Raw genomic sequence first — 21,002 nt, 5'->3', positions numbered from 1 at the left:
AACACAAAAATTAGGTTATATCATTGCACATTGCATATTCCACATATTATATAGGCTAAGTATACTAACAACACTGGAACTTCCTGACCTCGCTTCCCTCAAGCCTCTGAATAGAGCTGTCTTATCTGGGCCTAATAGCCGCTCTGATAAATGGACACAGCCCCTCAGGCATGGACCATAATAAGAAGACAGACCTATTCCTGGGACTAGCAGCCATTATGGAGTCACAGCCCCATTTTATTTTAATCAAGCTGAGGTCATGCACATGAATTATAAAGCGCTTTATTCATCTTTGCACTTTCTTTAAAAGTTTAATTAGAAACTCGTGCTTGGACAATAGCAAAAGCCCTCAGACAATGACACACCTGGATCAAAACACCTCTTCCTTCCATTACATAATCCAATGCAATTTTCCCATATTTCAAATATCATCGGCACATGTGATGGGAAAGTGTTGTATTGTAAAGCACCTTAATGCACATCTGTTTGATTATGTATGGTATTCTAATGACAGCAGCCTGGACACATGTCCTGGATGCTATAATAGATCTCAGGTATACACTGTTCTGCACGTGCTCTGTCTGTTTGTTGTGTTTACTGGCTCACTGCATCAGGACAGGAGAAAGTAAGGAAATGGTTCTGTTTAAATTCCAGACATAATCCATAACAATTGAAGTTTTTGTGGTTTCCACCAAGTTTTATTTCACACTCACAGTTTCACAACTGTTTCAAACATCTTCAGGAGTCACGCCCTGACACATTTGTGCTCACGCACAATATGAACATGAGGTATCACTTAAGTGTGGTGTTTTTTTATTATTATTTTTATAATGTTGACGATATGTTCTGTGTCTTCGTGACATCTCTGAGGCTTTTTGTTCTCAAATCTGTTCTAAATTGTAGGACACAAGCAGTTTATTCTCTGTGCACATGAAGTGGTTTGTTAAGTAATGCATTTGTCATCCACCATATGGTAAATGGCCCGATCATAACACCCTTCTTCAATCAACCTTTTGAGATTTACGTGTTTTGGCGTCAACAGCCTTAAGAAGACAAAGGCAGGAAAGAAAATTTTAAATGCCTCTTGAACACACACTGTGCTCAGTGATAGAATCGATTGTGGTGACAAAGATAGACATATTGGATCTCAAGTGTCTGGGTCATTTAAGGCTTTTTGTCTGACGTATTGAAGATCTCTGCCAGGGAAGATTGGCTTGACTGGGTGAAGACAGAAAGCCTGGGTATGTTTTTTCAGTGCTACCTACACACACGTGTCCTGGCTTTGGGTATGTACCATTATCAAGTCGGTAAACTGCATACCTCCCTGTGAGGAAGAGACTAGAAGTCATTCTTTCACGTATAAGGCTTGATTTAGTTATAGTAAAGCCGAATGTAGCAAACCCACATTTCTTTCTTTTTGCTTTTTTCCAAGGAGCCAGATTTTCTTCAGATTTCTAAAGTGGTCTTAAGCAATAGTTGTTCAGGCTTTCTAAAGGTCTTTCGGGGGGGGGGGGGGGGGGTTGTGTTTTTTTGCTTTTGCTTCTTTTTAGACCACCAATGACCTACAAATCATTCAGTAATAAACAAGGTTCCTTAACTTAAGCAATGAACAGAGAACTTAGCAGAGAACCAATTTTAAATTGTATCTTTTAACTCTTTGTTACTATGTTGGAAAAAATATCCACTTTCTTTAGATAAATCTATGAAAAGTGTCAACGATAACACAGTTTGACACTCATAAAATAGTATTGATGCACCAATAAGGTGATTCCCAAAGAGCCATTAACTGAAAACTTGGCATACTTCGGTGTCAGGGGAAGGGTGGTTGTCCAGAAGCCATTACTGAATGGAAGGGAAACGGGAAAAAAAACCCTGATGTATGCCAAATTACAAAAGCACTGGGCTGAAAAGAGCTTATGGAGTGATTGATCCAAATTTCACCTTTTTATTTCATATCATTGTTAATATCATTAACTGGGGAAGTCAAGAGAGAGGTACAACAGCATCATGGTATCAAGCTGCATGTCAATCAGTGGTGCTGGGGACCTTGTCGAAATTGGTGGAATTACAAACTCAGAAAGGTACTGTCAGAGTTTGACACAGCACTGAAAAAAGACAAGAAAAGCTTACATAAGAGAGCTCAGACTGTGCTGAAGAATAAAAGTGGTCATAGCAAATAATGGCTTTCAAGCTTGTTAGGAACATGGAAACATGAAAATGGCCTCATGTGGCCACTGTTTGTGCTGAGCCCTGTCCAGGGGCTGGATCACAGAAATATTTCTGTTGTTCTAACAGACCAAAGGTAAAGTTGTCTCTATTGTTTACAGTCAGGCTGAGCAACATGGCTGAGATGTGCTCATTTCCTACATATCCCAAAAACACTCAGGCGTGGTACGTTTTTAATGCGCAGAATGTTTTGAGCATCTGCAAAACTCTTGCTGAAACACATCTGAGACAGACAGGAGGATGCTGAAAAAAGTGAACCTTCGTAATAATTATCGTTTTCGCTGATGTGAGTAGTTAACGCATGCACATTCAAGCTTCCTCAAAGAAGACGCAAAAGTAGCAAATATCAGACAGAATAATCAGCTCAATACTCGCATTAAAGGACGGAGATTGATTTTTTTTTTTTTAAAGGACGGAGATGAATAACACAGTGAACAGACGAGTTAATCACATTCACATGTGTGCTGACTTTGGTGCATAATTTTTTTTTTCCTTCAAGTCATGTCTATTTTAATGCCCTCATGTACAAGTAGTTTAAATGTTGTGACCAATCATGAGACACTGGAGAACATTAATATAGCTTTGGGATTCGACGACGGATGAATGTGATGATAGAAACTGAAGTCAGGGAGCACAGGCCAGCACAAACAAACTTTATTGAGGTTTTCTAGACAACACACAATTGTTACAAGTAGGCCTTTATATATTTCATTACTGAGCTGTCAGTGTTTCGTTATTTTATGTCAGTTATTGTAAGTAATTTCCAATTGAATGCTGGGTATGTGGTCAGTATAATCCCAGAATAAGGACACGTCATAGTGTTTTATACTATAAACACTACCAAGCAGAACTGAAATGCGACCCTGTAATGCATGAAAACTGAAGTGGGGTGGCCAATATTTTTATTTATCAAGTTCTATGGTGAACTTTTGGTCTTGGTGTAGAGAACCATTTATATTTTAGGGGGTGCGCTGATTGGTTTAAATATTAATGACCTCACGAGCGCCCAGCAGCCGTTGTTCTTATTACTGTTAAATGTCCCTGCCGAGTCCCTGCTGGGTGCTCGCTGATGAGGGTAAAAGCAGATTTATTGTTGGACAATTTGTGTCGGATTTGTCTGTGCAGCCTAATGAAAGCACAGAAGCGCATTTCTTGTGGCCGTAATGATGTTTCACAGAAATGTTTTATTAAGTTCTCCTGGCTAGCAAATTACACACAGAAGATGCACATCTTCAACCGCTCGCTTCAGAAAGATGTGCCGCATGCTGGGTTTTTGCTAATCTTTCCCACCTCGCTCTCCGTGAGTTCTAATGATATGTTGCATAATAATATATAGCGCACGATTGAATAATTACATACGCTTGCATTCCATCCTCCACGTGGAAGATGGAAACGCTATTAAGTGATCTTCAGCAGAAAATTTGAGGCCTAAATATAAAGTGAGCAAACAGAAGTATGTGTAACCGAGGCCTCCGAGTGCAAATAAACAGTTGAGCTTTAAATCCAAAGGGATTTTTTCTTTTCTCAACGTGACGGTGCTGATGGGAAGAAAGAAACAAGTCATCAGAAATCACAGCCCTAGATTCTTGGGGGATGAAAGGAAAAATGGCAACATGTATCAATGACTCTCTAGGGGCACTGAACACAGAGTGTCTGAAAATAAGTACTATTGATGTCGCCTGTTAACTATTTCAGCCACCGAGTGTAGGTCGGACACTGTCATACACATGATCGTATGTACACATGGGCGTAAAAGGAGCTTGAAGTATTTAATTCAGATGACATACGAGATATTTAAACACAGACATGGGAACAATCGCATTTAGGTGAAACATTTCACAAGATCAGCTGATAAACAACCTTTTTGTGGAAAATATTCAACGCAGTAAAATATCAGAAACAACATTTTGAGTCATACACCACAGTCTTTTTAATCAAATCACAACTGAAGCTGGTGGGGATGTGATTATTGGCTTTCGAGGTTTTTACTCGTCAGCTGGTCTCAGACAAAATAAAACTCCTACCTGATAACGGTGCCAGACGAAAACGCTACTGCTCAAGTTATTATCAGCTGGAGACCATTCATATCTGAGCATTTCCTGCTAATAAAGTCAAAGTAATATTCAAGCTCAGGTTAGTGCTTGCAGAGAGACTCTTCCTCTGAGCACCACGAATGTCAAATTTGGGATTTTAGTGAATTTATCCAGTACTTGAGGACATATTTCAGTCACAGCTATTTTTTTTTTTATTGTTTTTGTTCTTTTAATTTGAAAAATGTTTTCAAAATGTGATGTGCAAGATCGTGTGTCTGGCATTTTCTGTATGAAAGCGTTGTATGCAGTGATCATCTGTAGAGTAGGAACATTACACTGCTAGGCTGTTTGCCTTCACACTTATTAGAAGAGTTTCAGTCTTTACCATGAGGGAGCCGTACTTTCACACCATGTGAAATGAGGTGTAATCAGTGTGTGATCATCGGGGCTTTCATCTGCAGTCCGATAGGCTCTTGAGGCTGATGTACATGGAGCTGACCACAGTGGCTTCTTCCTGCATGGACTCCTTCAGGTCAGGCTGACCTACACAAAGCAGGCTGACCACCCTTTTGGGTAGCTTTCCGCTAAACAGCATGTAGATGCAGGGGTTCACACAGCTGTTTAAACTGGCAAGCAGCATCAAGATGGTGAAGGTTGCACCTGGAGATAGAGGAGGAGGACATGAGAGTCACTTTATTTGGGCTTGGTTGTCTCTTACAGATTTGTGGCTATTTTAAGTTATCTGTTGATGCTTTGTGAAATTAAGGACCATTAACCTTTGACCTAATGTACTGTCTGTCGATTACAGTGACTTCATTCAAGTGGAGAGGGCATCCGTCCCTCGTAATTTCACTTTTAAAGTTCACTTTCATTGTAATACTAAGAGATTTTAAGGTGTAGATGTTAGAAATAACGTAATTTACTGGATGTATTAAGTGTAACGGGATTGTATAAGTGGAATGAGTTCAAAGCAATTATGCAGAAAATTCTAGTTTCCTCCTCTATTGTTTTCCTGAGCATGATGGCGTTTGTAGCCACTTAAACTTGCAGTAATAACAATTTTTTTTTGCTTTCCAGTGACTTTTATGTCAGACTGTGCCCTTTTTGCGTGTTGTGGGATCACTGTCTTCTTACTCTGTGTGGGTGCCTCGTCGTCCCAGACAGACCAAAGCTGCACGGTGAAGAAAGGTGTCCAGCAGAGGATGTATGCGAGCACGATGACCACGGTCATCTTCACCGTCTTCACCCTGGCCTTGGACACTCCTGCCACGCTGCTGGCCCTCGATGACGGAGGCTTGCTGACCGCTTTCCCGACGTGGTGCGTCTTCATGTGGAAGTTAAGCTGCACTGCGCGGCAGATGCGCACCTGGCACACGATCACGGTGAGAATTGGCAGGACGAATATCACCAAAGTCGTCCAGGTTACGTAGGCTCTCCGTCCCCACGGCTCGATGAACTGCGCCCAACAATCGTACACGCCGGGAGCGACCTCGACCCGAGAGAAGATGAAGACCTGCGGGAGGCTGCAGAGGACGGAGACGCACCAGGCGGCGCACACCGGACCGTTCCAGCGCGCCCTGCGCCTCTGGAAAGTTACCATGGGATTGCAGATGGCTTGGTACCGATCTATAGTCATCACTACGATCATGTACGTGGAGGCGAACATCCCGACCACCTGCAGGTACTTTACCGCCCGACACAGCACATCTGGACCGATGAACCTGTCGGTGATGTCCCAGATGAGTTGGGGGCAGACTTGGAAAAATGTGACCACCAAGTCAGCGACGCACAGGTGGAAAACGAAGACGCGCATTCTGGAAAGCGGCTTCCTGCGCTTCCACAGCACCAGCAAAATCCCAAAGTTTAGGATCCCCGCTGTGATGAAGATGATGGCGAGAAGGGCGATTTCCACCTGCGCCAAGCGCTCATCCCGAGGATCGTCACCAATCAGTGCACTCTCCGAAGAGACGTTACTGATATTTACACCGATCCAAGCCATGCGTTCAACCCAAGCGCAGCACAGAGGGGATTAAATAACCACTCCAGGTGAATCCAGCGGCAGAGGCGGCATGTGAACGATACAGAAAACTCTTGGCGATTTCATCGAAATGTAAAAACGACGGTGGGAGGGACACGGGCTGAACAACTGTTGAGCTTCTTCATACACAGAGAGCGGTAGTAAAGGAGATCAGCGGGTTTTATGTCTCATCTCTGTGGGAGGGAGGAGCAATCTCACTCCAGCACAGAAAAATTTATTTCTCACAGTGCCAGAAACATTAGCATTCACACACAGGGGCCACCTTTTATTGTACAGAGCATGCAGAAAAGGGCAGCCATGAAAACAACCTTTTAGTAGAAGTGTAAAATGATCTGTACAGAAAACAGAAATACAGTCAACATAAAAAAGCCACAGACACAAACATTCCTCTGCTTCCTATCATCATGTGAACAATGAAAATAAACATCTACTGTGAATAAACTGAATTTATTCCATGTGTTGTCGTCCTTTACAGGTCAGAGCGAGTTTACTGCAAAAGATGAGAATTCAACTGGCTGAGCATCAACAATAGTGGCCCAAGGCTGCAGGCTCAGGCTAAAGAGCATTTTTCCGCCCGATTTCATGTCTCACTCACCGTAGCGTCCTTTCTGATTGTTTGAGCATCAGGCTGCTCAAACAATACCCAGGAGCAGTGCAGTCGCAGCATCAAGCATCCATGTGATTACCATCTAAACACAACAAAAACATTTCTGCTCCTCTGCTTGTTTATAGCTTTACATAACTCAGCAGTTCATCTTTGTCCATCTGGTAATGACTCTTCTTCCAAATGTCACGGAGCTTCTGTAAGGTGGCGCCTATCTCTTTGCCCGAGGTGATGCCCAGCTTCCTCAGATCGTGCCCGCTGATGGGGAAGCGAGGGATGGACCATCTGCTCAGCTCTGACAGGAGCTTCTCCTCACCTTTGTACTTGAGCAGCTCGCACACTTTACTCTGGGAATCCAGCTCCCGACTCTGAAAGGATGCGACATGTGTGTGAATCGAAGTAACCACAGAGGGATTTTCTAGAACATCCCAGTCACAAGCAACAGTAAGAAAGGTTTACCATTTACAGTAAATACTTGGCTGAACTGTTCAGGACACTGTGGTCTGATCAGGTTTGACTGACAGCGGTCTGGCAACAAAAGCAGACAAATCTTAAACTGTCGCCACCGTTTTGACTCAAATTCTCTTAAATCCTGAGTGGTTAAAAATATGCAGCTGCACATTTTTCCAACTGACTCTCAGCCAACGTCAAACCAACATGCACACAGCAAAACCCAAATAAAGAAATCTGCTCTATAAGGCGAGACAAGCCCAGTGAGAAACCAGAGAAACCAGTCTTCGTTCTTTCTCCGTCTACTTTATCCAGTGGTGCCTCTGGTGATGGAAGGGTTGTGTTTTTGTTTATCAATGTCAACCTGAGTAAAACAAAAATTAAATTAAAAGATATAAGAACAAAAACAGTCTAAAAAAAGTGACAGCTTAAGATACAACGACTAAATTTGGTTTTGAAAATAACTTTAGAAAAATGGTGAGAACAGAACACTGTCTCTCCCAAACTGACTTTTTATATATTCAGTAAACATGCCATCTTTCAATTATTGCTTAATCCTACAAGGTGTTGTACATGTTCACTTCCTCGCTCACAGTCAGGAATCCACCAGCATGTTATAAACCAGGCAGCCCTCCTGGCCTAAGCTGACTCTGCACCGATCACTTTTTATTTTTTAAAGAAAGCTGCAACCATTAAATGGTGGAACTTAAAACTCTTACTTGTTCAGCTGATTTTCATTCACTAATTGAATGACATGAAGCAAGAGTCACTGGATTAAATAAACCAGAAATAAACCAACTCCCTCCTTTACTCGCTATATTTGCATAAATGTCTTGATGGCTCTTTTTAAACTTCAGGATACTTCCTGTTGATGGTCATACTCTTTACTGTCTGTGTACAAAACATTGTAAAAATCTACCTCATCTTGACATTTACGAGGCTTTCATGTCACAATCAGTATGTTTGTTAGTTTCCATAATTAGTTTTGTCACCAGCTCAAGACACGACTACTCGCGCTGGTAGCAAAGCACATTTCCATAGCACGGGAGCGTTTATGACTTAGAAACAATACTTACAAGTGCGGTGTGTAGTTTCAACATATAGAAAATATTGTAGAAAGATTTAAAATATGTCGCATTTGACCCCTGGCCAATAAACTGATCTTAAAGTCAAAGTAATAATAATAATGTTGTATAGAGCCATTTAAAACTATGGTTCTTACTACCATTGTTTGTACTGACCACAAGCATATAGCGACTGATATACGGATTCTAAATATCACAGTACTTTGTACCTCTGATCTCTCTTTGCGGTCAAGTTAGGTTAAACTTTCATAAAATGTCTTATCTGTAAAATCCTGCTGCCTTTGTTTGCATTGGCAACACTTTTTTTTCCAATTAGTCCCTAAAATGTGTTAATTTTACTGCACTAAACTTCAAGTACATTTAAAAAGAACAAAGAAAACAAAATAACTACATATAAAAGACAATACTATTCCCTTATAAATACTGCCCAGCATGTATGTCTAGTTATACATGGAAATATAAAGAAAGTGTAGAATGTCAATAATGTAGGCTTTATAGTGTTGAAATTGTCTATTATACTTTAGCTTGAATGTGGAATCATGTGTCTAATTAGCAAATCTAAACACAATTTCATATTTATGTCTTTAAGAACTTCAATGACAGTTTTAAAAAAATACTGCTACAACTAAAACTGAAGTTGAGCTACGGTTTGTGAAAGATGCACTAACTACAGAAAGAACTAGCAGAGTGTTTTGGTAGCTGTAGAGCAGGGGTAGGCAACTCCAGGCCTCGAGTGCCGGTGTCCTGGAGGTTTTAGATGTGTCCTTGATCCATCACAGCTGATTTAAAGGGCTAAATGACTCCTCAGCATTTCTTGAAGTTCTCCAGAGGCCTGGTAATGAACTAATCATTTGATTCAGGTGTGTTAACCCAGGGTGGGATCTAAAACCTGCAGGACACCGGCACTCAGGCCTGGAGTTGCCTACCCCTGCTGTAGAGTATTTGACCCTAACAGATCTGGTTTTGGTTCGGCTCTTTGACCTGTTCTAGGCTCCTCTGCTACCCCCTGCTCTCCTGCAGTGGCAGTGCACAGTGTTGGCTGGCTTTGATAGATGAGATTATAAACTAATTAAAAATAAAACTGATGTTTCTATAAACTCTGGTGTCAGTCTCTCTCCGGTGTGTTTCAGCTTATGAGCTGGGTTGTAACGAAAAATGATCAAAGCTTAAACTAGTGTCAAATCAATTTAGCAAATCTAAACACCAGAGCGATTTATGTTGACATTTCCACATAAAAAAACAAAACAACTTTAAAATAACAGCTAAAACAAATACTGCTATAACACAAACTAAGGTTCAGCTAAGATTTGTGAAATATGCACCATTTACAAAAATAACTACCAGAATGTTTTGGAAACTATTTTTTTTTTATTCTACAAACATTGCAAAGATAAATATTTCATCAAAGATCAGCAGTGGTTTTGGTTCAGCTCTGGTTAACGATGCCACACATTTCCTAAATACTTCCTGCCTCTGAAAACAAAGCCGTAACAGTCGGATGAGAACATGCTGCAGTCTGTTGTGAATGACGGCTGCAGGCTGGCAACTCTTGAACATTAGCGACACAGGCTATGGTAGGGAACATTCACAGACTCAAAGGGTTAATTAATGTCTGTGAAACTGGCTTTTTAAACACATATGTGACTAATATCAGTGACCACATTGGTCTGGAAATAATATTCTCTGTACAGACTGAGTGGAAGAAGAAGAAACTTACGTCAATAATAAAGTCAGTGAAAGGTTTGAGGCTGTCTGGCTCATCTTCTCTCTTGCAGAGCTCCCGTCTGTATTTGACCAGAAACAGTGCCAGGTTCTTCTCCTCTCTGGACACCTTCAATCGGATGTCCATCTTTTCCACCTGCTCTGGGGAGCGGAACAGAGCAGCCAGGATGGTCATGGGTTTGGGAGAGCGGTCTTTGGCGTTCTGCCACACTCGCTTCATCTCGTCAATATCGCCATCTGGAGGTAACCCTGAGGAGCAGCAGGGACAGGAGGGAGTGACCAGAACTGACGTGTAACAAGACAGAAAATGTTTGGTAGAATGATTTCTCCCTCAATCCTATTAAATACTAATTTAACAAGAGTTAAATCAGAGGAAATAGAACCTTATTAGATACGAGACAATAATAGAGCTCAGAGGACCACAGACATCAGGAGGCACTTAATCCTCTTTATCTCAGGGAAGGAAACCAAAACTTTCTCCCAGTTATAAACAGCTGCAAATTGCAAGAAAAAGGTTGGCACATTTGATCCATTATGTCCAGACCTATGCTAAGAAAACAATGATTTCACTGCCATCCCCTCAGCCCACTTTTAAGAAGGATCCGTGCCAAGGCAAAAGGGATACCATGCTCTACACAAAGAGGTCAAATTTGACCATATTGGGTAAAAAATGTTGTCTACAAAAAGCATATTTCACAAATAATAACCAGTTCTATGAGTATGAGTGTATGTGTAACCGTCAGCTAAATAAATACATAAAATTAAAAATAAAAAAAACCTACAGGGAAAAACTAATGTTGACATCTGAGCTGCAACCATCATGATTTCCTTTTTAAAATAATTAATTTTTCTAATTCATCTTTGGTAGTGCTGGATATAATGTGAAAAACTCTTAAAATGTCAGATTTACCTTTTCTTCTTTTTAAAAACAGCTGAACATAAACATATAAACATTTTTTATCTGGAGTTATTAATTATTAAGACACCCAGCCGTGCCCTCCCTCTCTCACCAAGGTACTGAGCCAGTTCCAGGCTATAGATCAGCTGTAGCAGGTGAGCAGCATGGTTCCCGACCGCCAACTTTTTTAGCTCCACCCAGATTCGCTCTCCCGATATAGTGCCCAGTCCGTGACCATTTTCCCTGATGGCAGTCAGTGTCTCAGACTCGTGGTCACCGGGCTCCGAAGCAACTCGGCCGTAAAACCTGCGACAAAATGATGGGAGTGAGGTGGTTAGTAGGCTCACGTCAAACAAGGAAGACAATCTGCTTTTTAAACTTCACAGTCTCAAGTAGATACAAAAAGAAATGAGAAAGTTACCTAAAATATCGTAGTATTCTCAGGTAGTCCTCTTTGATCCTTTGTTCAGCGCTGCCAACAAACCGCACTTTACGGTTCTGCAGGTCCTCATATCCACGATAATAATCATACAATGTGCCGTCCAGACCTGTTATAGGAAGCAGAGTCACACAACTTGTCACAAAAAAATTGGAATGCAAAAACAATACTTTTTGGTTGAAACTGGGAACTTCAGACCGACTCTTCTTCTAGTTCTCTTTAATTTGTTTGTTTTTACATTGATTTCGCATATGAAAACGAATTTAAGCTTGCATGGCAGGTTTGAGATGCACATCACTGATGTTTTGACATTTTTAAATATCAATATAGCAACATAATTTCTGACATTTTAAGTACTTCCAAAACTGTTTTAATGTGTTTATTCTCAATACAAACTCAAGTTCTCTGCTCTGTGATTGCCAAGAAAATTCTGGACAACCTGCTCAAGTGCTTCCTGTGGCTTAAGCTTCCTTTTGAACTCACTGTCAAGCATCAGTTAACAGATTTCAGGAAAAACACCAAGAACACATTCCTAATTTTGGCTTCACTTTTCTGGAGACCAGATTTATTTCTTAAATGGTGAATCTGTCCCATTATCACAGCTGTACAATACTTGAAACATCATAATTAAAAAAAAATAAAACGTGCTAGATGAAAATGGTTTTTAGATTTTGGGTGAAGGTGAAGGTACAGGTGAAAGAAGCTCAGTGTTATCAATTCTTTGTACAGTCCATTTTTAGGCTCAGTGGAGAAGAAGGGAAATTACCCAGAAACATGGAGTTAATGGTGAGGTCTCTCCGCTCAGCGTCTTTCTGCCAGTCAGTTGTGAATTCCACCTCTGCATGACGTCCATCAGTCTGAACATCCACTCGCAGTGTGGTCACCTCAAAGCTCTCATTGTGCAGCTGCAAACACCCAATAAAGGAAACACTCATCAAGATCATCCTGTTAGTGGGCTGCTTATTTATGCAATGCATCAGGGCCGTTCAACCATTACAATCTTTCCATTAAGATTTAAGATTTGACTGATCAGACTGATGATGCAGCTGGCTGCTCAGTGAATCATCACAATCTTTGCTCACGTATTTACTTTATATTTGCACACTTACTTTATTCCACCATTATAACTGACCCTCACATGACCACGTGGTCATAAACAGATGTGAAGAATCTGGACAATTACACTTTTAGTTTGTAATTCTGTAGGTTATTTACCTTAAAATATAAAACAGCTACTGTATGAGACGAACTTTTTGATTTGTTCATTTAAATTTTAAAACATTTAATTCTTAATCCTAATTATGAAGAAAGCTCATTCAGCCTAAAACCTTGTTTGACTGGCTTGTTTTTTTTTCATTTGGTTTTTATTTTAAGAATCATCACAAGTGTTGATTTGGACAAACTAGCTCTAATATTTGCGATGCATTTTTAAGCTTCACTAATTCTTGCCTTGTTAACTCACATGACCTCCCCTTCACCCATATTTACCATAAACACCAACTCTAAAATCTGAACCTCATGCGAATCTTTAAAAATGACACCCAGCATCTATCTATAGAGTACACTTCAAATGTAGCTGTCTAAATACTTATTATTTTCTTAAGTGCATTTTATTTTCTATTAGACAAAAACAGACAGAAAATATACATTTTCTAAGAAATCAGTAATAAAGTTATTGTTCCTTTCAAACAACATTAGCTACCATAACTATACCAGGACAGCAAGTTTGGTTAAGCAGTCGCTGACAGTTAAGTTTAACACTGTGTTCAAAACAGCTTTTAGCATTATTTAGACAAATGAAAGACTTCATCAGCGTTACACAGCAGAGCCTCTTACTCGTGCAGTGATAGTCCCGTGCTTCTCTCCTTTATTGTTGATCATCCTGATCCCAGCCGTTTGAAACATGTGCTTCATCTCCTCTGGAGTGGCTGTGGTAGCAAAATCCACATCTTCAGGCCGCTTCCCAGACAGCAGATCCCGCACAGCACCTCCAGCTATCCTCAGCTCATGCTGGTGTTTCTCAAACACCTCTGGAAAAACCGTGCAAACACACTCAGGAAACTTTTCAGAAGTTGTGCCTGGAGGTTGTTTTGACCTCTGCAGTGTATTTGCTATCTTGCAAATCACCTGATAAGTTTAAAAATTTTAACTATTTCATCCTTAGTCTGTTAATAAAACAGGGAGTTTTACATCTCACGATCTCTTTCTCGTCTAAATATACCTTTAAAAAAAAGGGGGCAAGTTTTACACACTGCTTTGGTCCTGAAGCAGACATTCTGACACAGAAGAGAAAGAACAGTTGCATCATCTGTGAAGCACTGCATCAAAGATGCTAAAGTGAAGTTTGAAATGCAGCCATCATCACAAATATCAGTTAAATCAGTCACTCTGGGGTATGTTCTGTTTTTGATTAGTTCACTATCATGTTTTACTGACGTGACTCCCACTTAAATCCAACTCTGCTTTTCATACCATCAAAATATGTGAAAAAAGGGTCTATGGCTGTTTTAATCAACAGGATTTATTCAGGCAGGTTGAGGGACAACATCAGGGAATGACAGCTTCTTATAACTTGGTGACTTTTCACGCAAACGTTGAAAACCTATTTGGCCCGGCTTCTTCAAAATAACATCCACAGGCTATTCAATCATTCTGGCATAAATGAAAAGTCAGTCTAGCCTCCAACCAGATTAAAATGCAGCAGCTCTGCTTCTACCTCTCTACATGTTTTATAATGTGTTTTAAAAGTTTTAAATTATTTTACTAGTCACTTTTAAAGCAGCTGAGGCCCTTCTGGTTGCTCTAAAGTCAAGACTTAAATCTAAAGGTGACCGTGCTATTGCCATCACAGCCCCAAGCTTTCGAAAACAATCTGCCCAAGGAGATAAGGTAAAATTGGTGACTACTTGAAATCACTAAAAAAAAACACATTTTTATAAACTTGCTTTTGTGACATCATTGATCTCTCTGGTTTGTCTTTCGCCCTCTTATTGCTGCTTTATATTCTCATTTGGTTTTTAATTCTCTTTTGCTTTCGTTCAAGGAGCTTGTGTTTCTGGTACTGTTTATGCACGTGTGTATTTCTGTCTGTAAACACGATAGCTCAAAAGTTTGACATTAATTATGATATCCATTAAATTTTGGCTTAGACCCACTGAGGTCTTCAAGGTCAACTTAATGACTTGTTGGTCATAAACTGACAAAAAGCTTTATAACTTAGAAACTATGATTTTTACAAGTGTGGTTAGCACTGTATAAAGATTTAGAATTTCATGTCCCATTTGGGCTTTAAACCTCTCATTCAAGGTTAGTAGATTGATCTGAAGGTCAAAACAATAATAATGCTACACAGAGCTATTTAAAAGTGTTTCTTACTGTCCAGCGAGTGAGCTGCCTTGGTGGAGATTTGGGCTCTCAGAGTGCTTCGTGTGTTTTTTGGCTCTTACAATATAATACGTTTCTGATGCAGTGCTTTTTCTGTCTTAATATTTATTTTCTTTTTAAATCCCGTTTTATATTTGGTCCCAATTTCCAAGCTTTCTGTTTTAATACTAAATAAATAAAGCAATTATTACTATCAACATAGAAGAACCATCATCAAACCCTTCTTTCCGGTATAGTAAACTCAATTTCTCGCCATGGAAGCGCAATGCATTAAAACAATAAACCTGTACCTAATAAAAAACCTCGATGTTGAATAAAAACTGCATTAATAATTAATTGTATAAGAAAGTAAGTAACAGACCGACGGGCGGTCTTCGTTACTTAACTGCTCTCCGAGTGTCCCCATTTATTTTTAATAGGAAGTGATCAAGTTGTCAGTCACTCTGTCATTGTGCACGGGTATTAACATTTCACAAATAGGCGAAAACTCAGAGGTTTAAGTGACCGTGCAGCTAGCACGTGTCCTTCCGCAGCTGTGCCTCACCTGCCAATCCATTCAGTCCATCAGTGAACAGGGACTGGAACTCGCTGGTCTTTAGCTGCATGGTAAACAGGCTTCTCCAACACAAACTTGCTCTACCACTCACACGAGGACTCAGTAACCTGCTCCACATCTGCACAGACAAAAGACACGTTGTCACGGGCTGCTGCTTGGTTGTGTATCACTACTTCTATCGAGCTAGCTAGCTATGAGTCACTGAACGCATGCTCCTGCGCTTGAGCAGCTCTCGTGAACATTTCACGTTGATGTTTTTCCATGCCAACGTATGTGTAACCAAAAACAACAGACAAACTGACCTACAACTTAACAAGGAGATTATATGCGCATAAATCGCCACTATTTCCCATAACACCGTCCTGTTATCTCTCGTGAAAGCTGGCCGGAAGAGTTTCCATACCGGGCACTTTACTAGCCAATAGCGCGAGGTTTCGTCAGGCAGTGTTTTTAACGAACGTGCAACAACAAGTCTCGCGAGATTCTGGTTTGAAGTTAAGGGCGATTGTCTGTCAGATTCTGTGCGCTGTCAGATTTAGTAAAGGGGGCAGAAGTGATGGCTAGGGTGGAGGTGGCACCGCTCCGACCGTGGACCGACTTCTTTCCGGGCTCAAATAGATTCGCAAAACCAGACAAAGATTTTACGAAATGGAACAACAGAGTCGTCAGCAACCTGCTTTATTATCAAACTAATTATCTGTCTTTGGTCACCTCCGTTTTCCTCCTCGTCGGGTAAGTAATGTTATATCAGAGAACTTCGTCTTTTTTGTTTATTTACCCAGCTCGCATAAAGTACAATGACTGTGATGCACTGCTATTGTTATATTCTGAATATGAACTTTTATTTCTTTGGTGCCAGAACCAACGACCGATCATTAAATGAGAATGTAATTTAAGCAGTGTTAAAATGCACATATATTAACTCTATAGTTGAGAAACAGCCTGCGTTTGTGGGGGCTGCTCTAAACAGTGAAACAGGTATCTGCAAACAATTTTGAGAATGGACTTAAGTAGAATAACTTAAAACAAGATCCATGCACAGACACGTGCCTATGCAAAGGAATTTTCTGAAGTCGTCTATTATCTTGTAACTACATACAAGGTAGATGTGACATATATTATCTCTGATCTAAAACATCCTGGCTTTGCTTCTCACTACCCCCCCCCCCTTCTAAAGCCCAGCCTGCTAAAAATAATGATGTCCACTGAGCTGTGCCACAACACTGTTGCTGTGGTCATGAAAGCCCCATAAGCCTTCTGGTCAGCTGTTATATTGCAGATAGCACTGGTGATAAAACAGCAACTTAATCAGAGGCCCCCAGTCTCCTGATTAGTGAGCACTGGAAAATTTGTCAGGGAGAACTTTGACACGTCTGGTTTTTCAGACGTGTCAAAGTTCAAACAAGTTGGACAGAATGGCTTAACCACTTAACATCAGAAAACCCTGTGATGCTATTTCCATTCAGTGTAGAGCAAACAGTCTCTGTGCTGTGTGTTTGTGAAAGTCAGTTGTTTTATAGTGTTATTGTATATGATATATGATAACTCGGAGAAAATAAATCAGTGTAATATTATACTGTTTGTACGGTTTGAAGGCATTTTTGCAAGCTTACCAAAGAAGTATTAAAAGTCAGTGTAGGCAGATTAAGTAGGGACTATGTGCAGTGTACTCAGTATTATACCTGTAGACCAAACCTACAAGAAGAAGAGGATTTTCAGGATTAGAGCAACATTCCTACAAATTAGCAAGAAATCAGCTCTCCATGTTGACTAAACAATAGAGCTAAATATGAGGAAGTAGAGCTAAACCGTCAAAGTATAGATGAGGTGACTGTAACAAGACATTAAAAGAAAAAGTCACTGCAAAAGGAAAAGTTCCAAGTAAAAGTACTACAGAATACCCAAAGAGCCTCTGTGGACTTTGTGGAGATTAACTTTTCTGCTATAAAAGGACGAACATCTGCATATGACAATGAGTTGATCATGCTACATTTTAACCGCTTCCACCTTCATCAAGCCGTGTTTCCTGAAGTTTTCTTGAGCTTTTTTGATGCCAGTAATCCAACAAAGCCTGACTAAGTTGCTTAGCAGGCCACTAGCCACATTTACTGAGGTCATGGACTTGGCCTGGTGGCATCACTGTCGTCGTGCCAAGGCTGGATCTATCACAAAGCAAATATGTCTGCACAGGCACAAGAGATATCTTGATGTCTTGATGGAGATGAGAATAGAATGCTTCAATCTGCTGATTTATTTAAACCTTAGACAATGTGATTATATCAAATTTGGACAATGAGAAGTGTTATTGTGTTTTGAAAATGTAATAAATGCTCAGATTGTCCTATCCTGGATTTGTAAGATTTCAGCCTCACAAAAGTTAATTCTATTTTCTGTTCCTTAGTGCTCTAAATGTTTTTAGTGTGTGAGACATCTGAGCCGCCGACGAGCCAGTTTAGCAGCCCTGCTGTTGAAGAATGTGGTTTGGCATCTTTTGCACTGTCTGTAGTTTCCATGAAACAAGAAAAAGAAAAGGATATCATGTGCATAGCAGTATATGTTGCTCCAAGTATTTAAATCGTTAAGTGTTAACAGGGCCTTCACACATGCATGAAGGCATGCACATGTGCGCTAACACACCTTGATACCATCACTGATTCTGCTTTTCCTCTTTAGCCCTGAGAATATCCACAGCACAGTTTTCCAGTCCATCTTGAATGTGGTCAGCGCAAAGAGGACAGCTCTGGTTTTGCTTATATGCAGTTTTAACTTGCATTTGTGGATGCACCAGTTTAAAATTTATTTCTCATCAGTAGTTTTTAGAAGTGTTCCTGTGCTATTATGCAGTGTTGCGCAAGGGTCTGAAGAGGTCACAGCTAACTCGGTGACACCCCCACACTTTTGGACTGTCTTCTCTGAATCTTTTAACAGCAACACTTCGGGCAAACTCAACCTGTTTTGGATGCTTGTTTTCTATCAAGTCATATTTCTAAGTTTTAGTGTGAAATGTTCCACCAGAGTTGTTTGGGGTTTTTTTGTTTGTCTGTTTTTGTTTTGTTTGCATTTCACAACTTTTCCATTTTTCTTTTATGAAACAGGTTTAGTGGCATCAGGTTGCAAACAGCAAGGGGCGTTTCTCAGTTTCAGTGGAAAAATATTAATCATCCCAAGTGTACACACACTTATAAGTATTAGGGGCACATTAAGAAAAATGGAGTTGTTTCAAGACAAACTGCCACGTTTGCCTGTGTACATGAGTTAGTGATCAGCCAGCGTGTGATACAACATACATGCTCTGATATTGAAACTATCGATGCCCTACGAACTGTCCATTACAAGCTGTTTCAAAAGAGAAATCATTCCCTTCATTGTTGCTAAAACTGATTCTGAAGTAGTTTCACCAACTCAGAGGGCAGAGCAACCGTGGCATTTTGTCTTGAACAACTGTAATCTCCACATTTCGACTTTTTTCTCGAAATAGAATTGCGACTCTAATCTTGAAATTTTGACTTTATTCTAATTCTTTTTATTCGCTAAATTTTTCTTGATTTGCCCCTACTGCTGTTTCGTACAATTAAACTAATCTGAGATTTGATTTTTGTAAACCAATCTGATCCACTCAGCAGTTGCTGTTGCACACACAGCATCTGACCACTTGATGGAGCCAGTTAGCACACAAGAACAGCGCCTGTGCTCCAGCTGCATGTCAGATTCAAGATTCGGGACTGTTTATTGTCATTATGCAAGCATAACGACATTAAGGCAAAAAAAAAAAAGAGCCTTAAATCACATAAATATACTGACAAAATACATTATATGCAGCATGTACACAGTGAAAGTGGGCCTTTTGCATGCTTGGACTGAACATGAGTTATTTACTGGCTGTGTATGTCTGTGTATACCTGAGTGTCATAATCGTGTGAAGCTGAGCAGTAGAAAAGCGCACTTTACACAAGTTATTTTACATATTATAAAATGCACATAAGGAGGTATAACCCGAGGGGTAGGACCTGGAGTTGGGCAGACGAATATTGCACACAAGGGTTGTACGTCGTTACCATGGCGTCAAGTTCAGCAGTATGCCAAAGCTATTTAAACTTGCCCTCATATGTTCTATGCTGCTGCCTTGCAGGATCCTGAAACCTCTGGAGACGCTCATAGCCATAGTCGTGGTGTCGGTCGTGTTCGTGGTTTCGGTGTGGGTGGGGGAGAACGGAGCTGCGATCAACAACTTTAAGAAGCAGAAACCTTCAGCGTTCATCATTTTGATCATGGTTACCAGCTGCATATTGATTTCCATGCTGGGGAGCATCTTGGTATTCATGTGGGCCATCACTTTACCCCTGACTTGTAAGTTTGGCTTTCAGAGGGGATTGGGTGATTGAATGTCTAATAATTCTTCAGAGCATAATGATCACTGCATTTGTGACATCATGAAATGTTTCAAAATCAATGAAACACATTTTCCAGATCCTCAAAGTGTGATATTACAGCTGACATTTTTCTACGGGTTTGTTTTTCAGTAATATTTGCACATGCTTCATGTCGCAAACGCAATATGATGAATAAGCTGGAGAACAAGATGGATGGATTTGGACTGAAGAAGACGTTTATGGGCATTCTGCTGGATTCTCTGGGTCAGCAGGAGGAAACCATTCAAAAGATAAACAACTTTCTGAATTAAAAGTTAAAGAGTGACTGGATTTGAGAAGAACCAAATGCACATCTGTGCGCCAAAGATTTTGACTTTTTTTTTTTTTTTTAATTTTGCTTAGATTTCATACGTTTGTCTCTCTCAGTCTAAACCCCTTGAAGTTTCATGCACAGCTTGTGATTTAAAATGAAAGATTGTTATCTAAAGGGCTTTATCTTTACCTCAGGGCTTCTGTCACTCTACCCAGAACTCGTCAGGGTACTTTTTTTTTTTTTTTTTTTCTTTCTCCGAACAGTGATGAGGGCGTGTGAGTGCAGCCTCACATCTCTGCTATGCAGTGTGCAAGTGTTCCTGTAAAACCAGCTGCAGACTTAACCCTGGGTACGAAATCTGTGTTCAATCATTCTCAGAAACAGCCGTCTGTTTGTACTCAGCTAAAATTGCGAAAGCAGCACGAGTGTTGCCTTTTAACAAAGAATGAAGAGTGTACGCTCAGTTTAGCTGTACTGCCAAGAAGCTCGGAGGCTGGATTGAATAATCTGCTCACGTAAAATGTAACACCAGCTTCAGTCCACCAGCCCACCCGATGCTCATCCAAATAAAAAGTAGACAAAAGAGAGAGGACTGCTGTGTCTCAAGTCAAACTGCTTTGTCAATATTGTAAAATAAAGACTTCAAAGGTGACCCGTGACCATCAGTGTTCCCTCTGAATCTTTGAGTGCTTCATCTTGACAGTGATGGATTGGTTAACTTTACTTTCCTCTCCACTTACCCCAAATGCTAATCAGTGGGCTTGCAGTAGATTATAGTGCAGAGAGCTGACAGTAGATTCATCTGCACTCACTCACCTCCAAACCTGATTTAGTCGCTGTGTCAGCTTCTCTTTTATTGGATTCCATTTAAAATTGATTGCAGA

At 40.4% G+C, this 21,002-nt stretch overlaps 3 protein-coding genes across 3 annotated transcripts; 1 reads left to right on the top strand and 2 right to left on the bottom strand.

The window, feature by feature from the left end:
- Nucleotides 1-2,864: 2,864 nt before the first annotated feature.
- On the bottom strand, nt 2,865-6,472 carry avpr2b.1 (arginine vasopressin receptor 2b, tandem duplicate, 1). The gene is made up of 2 exons (XM_085455806.1): nt 5,394-6,472; nt 2,865-4,919 (listed from the first exon to the last, which is right to left on the bottom strand). The coding sequence occupies exons 1-2, from the start codon at nt 6,256-6,258 to the stop codon at nt 4,711-4,713; spliced, it is 1,074 nt and encodes a 357-aa protein (XP_085311932.1). The 5' UTR covers nt 6,259-6,472; the 3' UTR covers nt 2,865-4,710.
- A 77-nt stretch (nt 6,473-6,549) lies between these two features.
- trnt1 (tRNA nucleotidyl transferase, CCA-adding, 1) lies at nt 6,550-15,860 on the bottom strand. The gene is made up of 8 exons (XM_085455805.1): nt 15,738-15,860; nt 15,424-15,553; nt 13,332-13,525; nt 12,262-12,400; nt 11,478-11,604; nt 11,169-11,362; nt 10,154-10,407; nt 6,550-7,269 (listed from the first exon to the last, which is right to left on the bottom strand). Exons 2-8 carry the CDS (start codon nt 15,551-15,553, stop codon nt 7,024-7,026), a joined length of 1,284 nt encoding a protein of 427 aa, XP_085311931.1. The 5' UTR covers nt 15,738-15,860; the 3' UTR covers nt 6,550-7,023.
- Nucleotides 15,861-15,925: 65 nt separating this feature from the next.
- arl6ip5a (ADP-ribosylation factor-like 6 interacting protein 5a) lies at nt 15,926-20,777 on the top strand. The gene is made up of 3 exons (XM_085455807.1): nt 15,926-16,167; nt 19,565-19,782; nt 19,956-20,777. Exons 1-3 carry the CDS (start codon nt 15,992-15,994, stop codon nt 20,114-20,116), a joined length of 555 nt encoding a protein of 184 aa, XP_085311933.1. The 5' UTR covers nt 15,926-15,991; the 3' UTR covers nt 20,117-20,777.
- The last annotated feature ends 225 nt before the right edge of the window (nt 20,778-21,002 follow it).

Source organism: Copadichromis virginalis, linkage group LG5 (assembly GCF_057382275.1).
Source record: "Copadichromis virginalis isolate Kocher_CV1m ecotype Utaka linkage group LG5, C_Virginalis_male_GT1.1, whole genome shotgun sequence".
Classification (NCBI taxonomy): Eukaryota; Metazoa; Chordata; class Actinopteri; order Cichliformes; family Cichlidae; genus Copadichromis; species Copadichromis virginalis.
The sequence above is the reverse complement of the archived record's forward strand: the minus strand, read 5'-3'. Positions and strand labels throughout refer to the sequence as shown.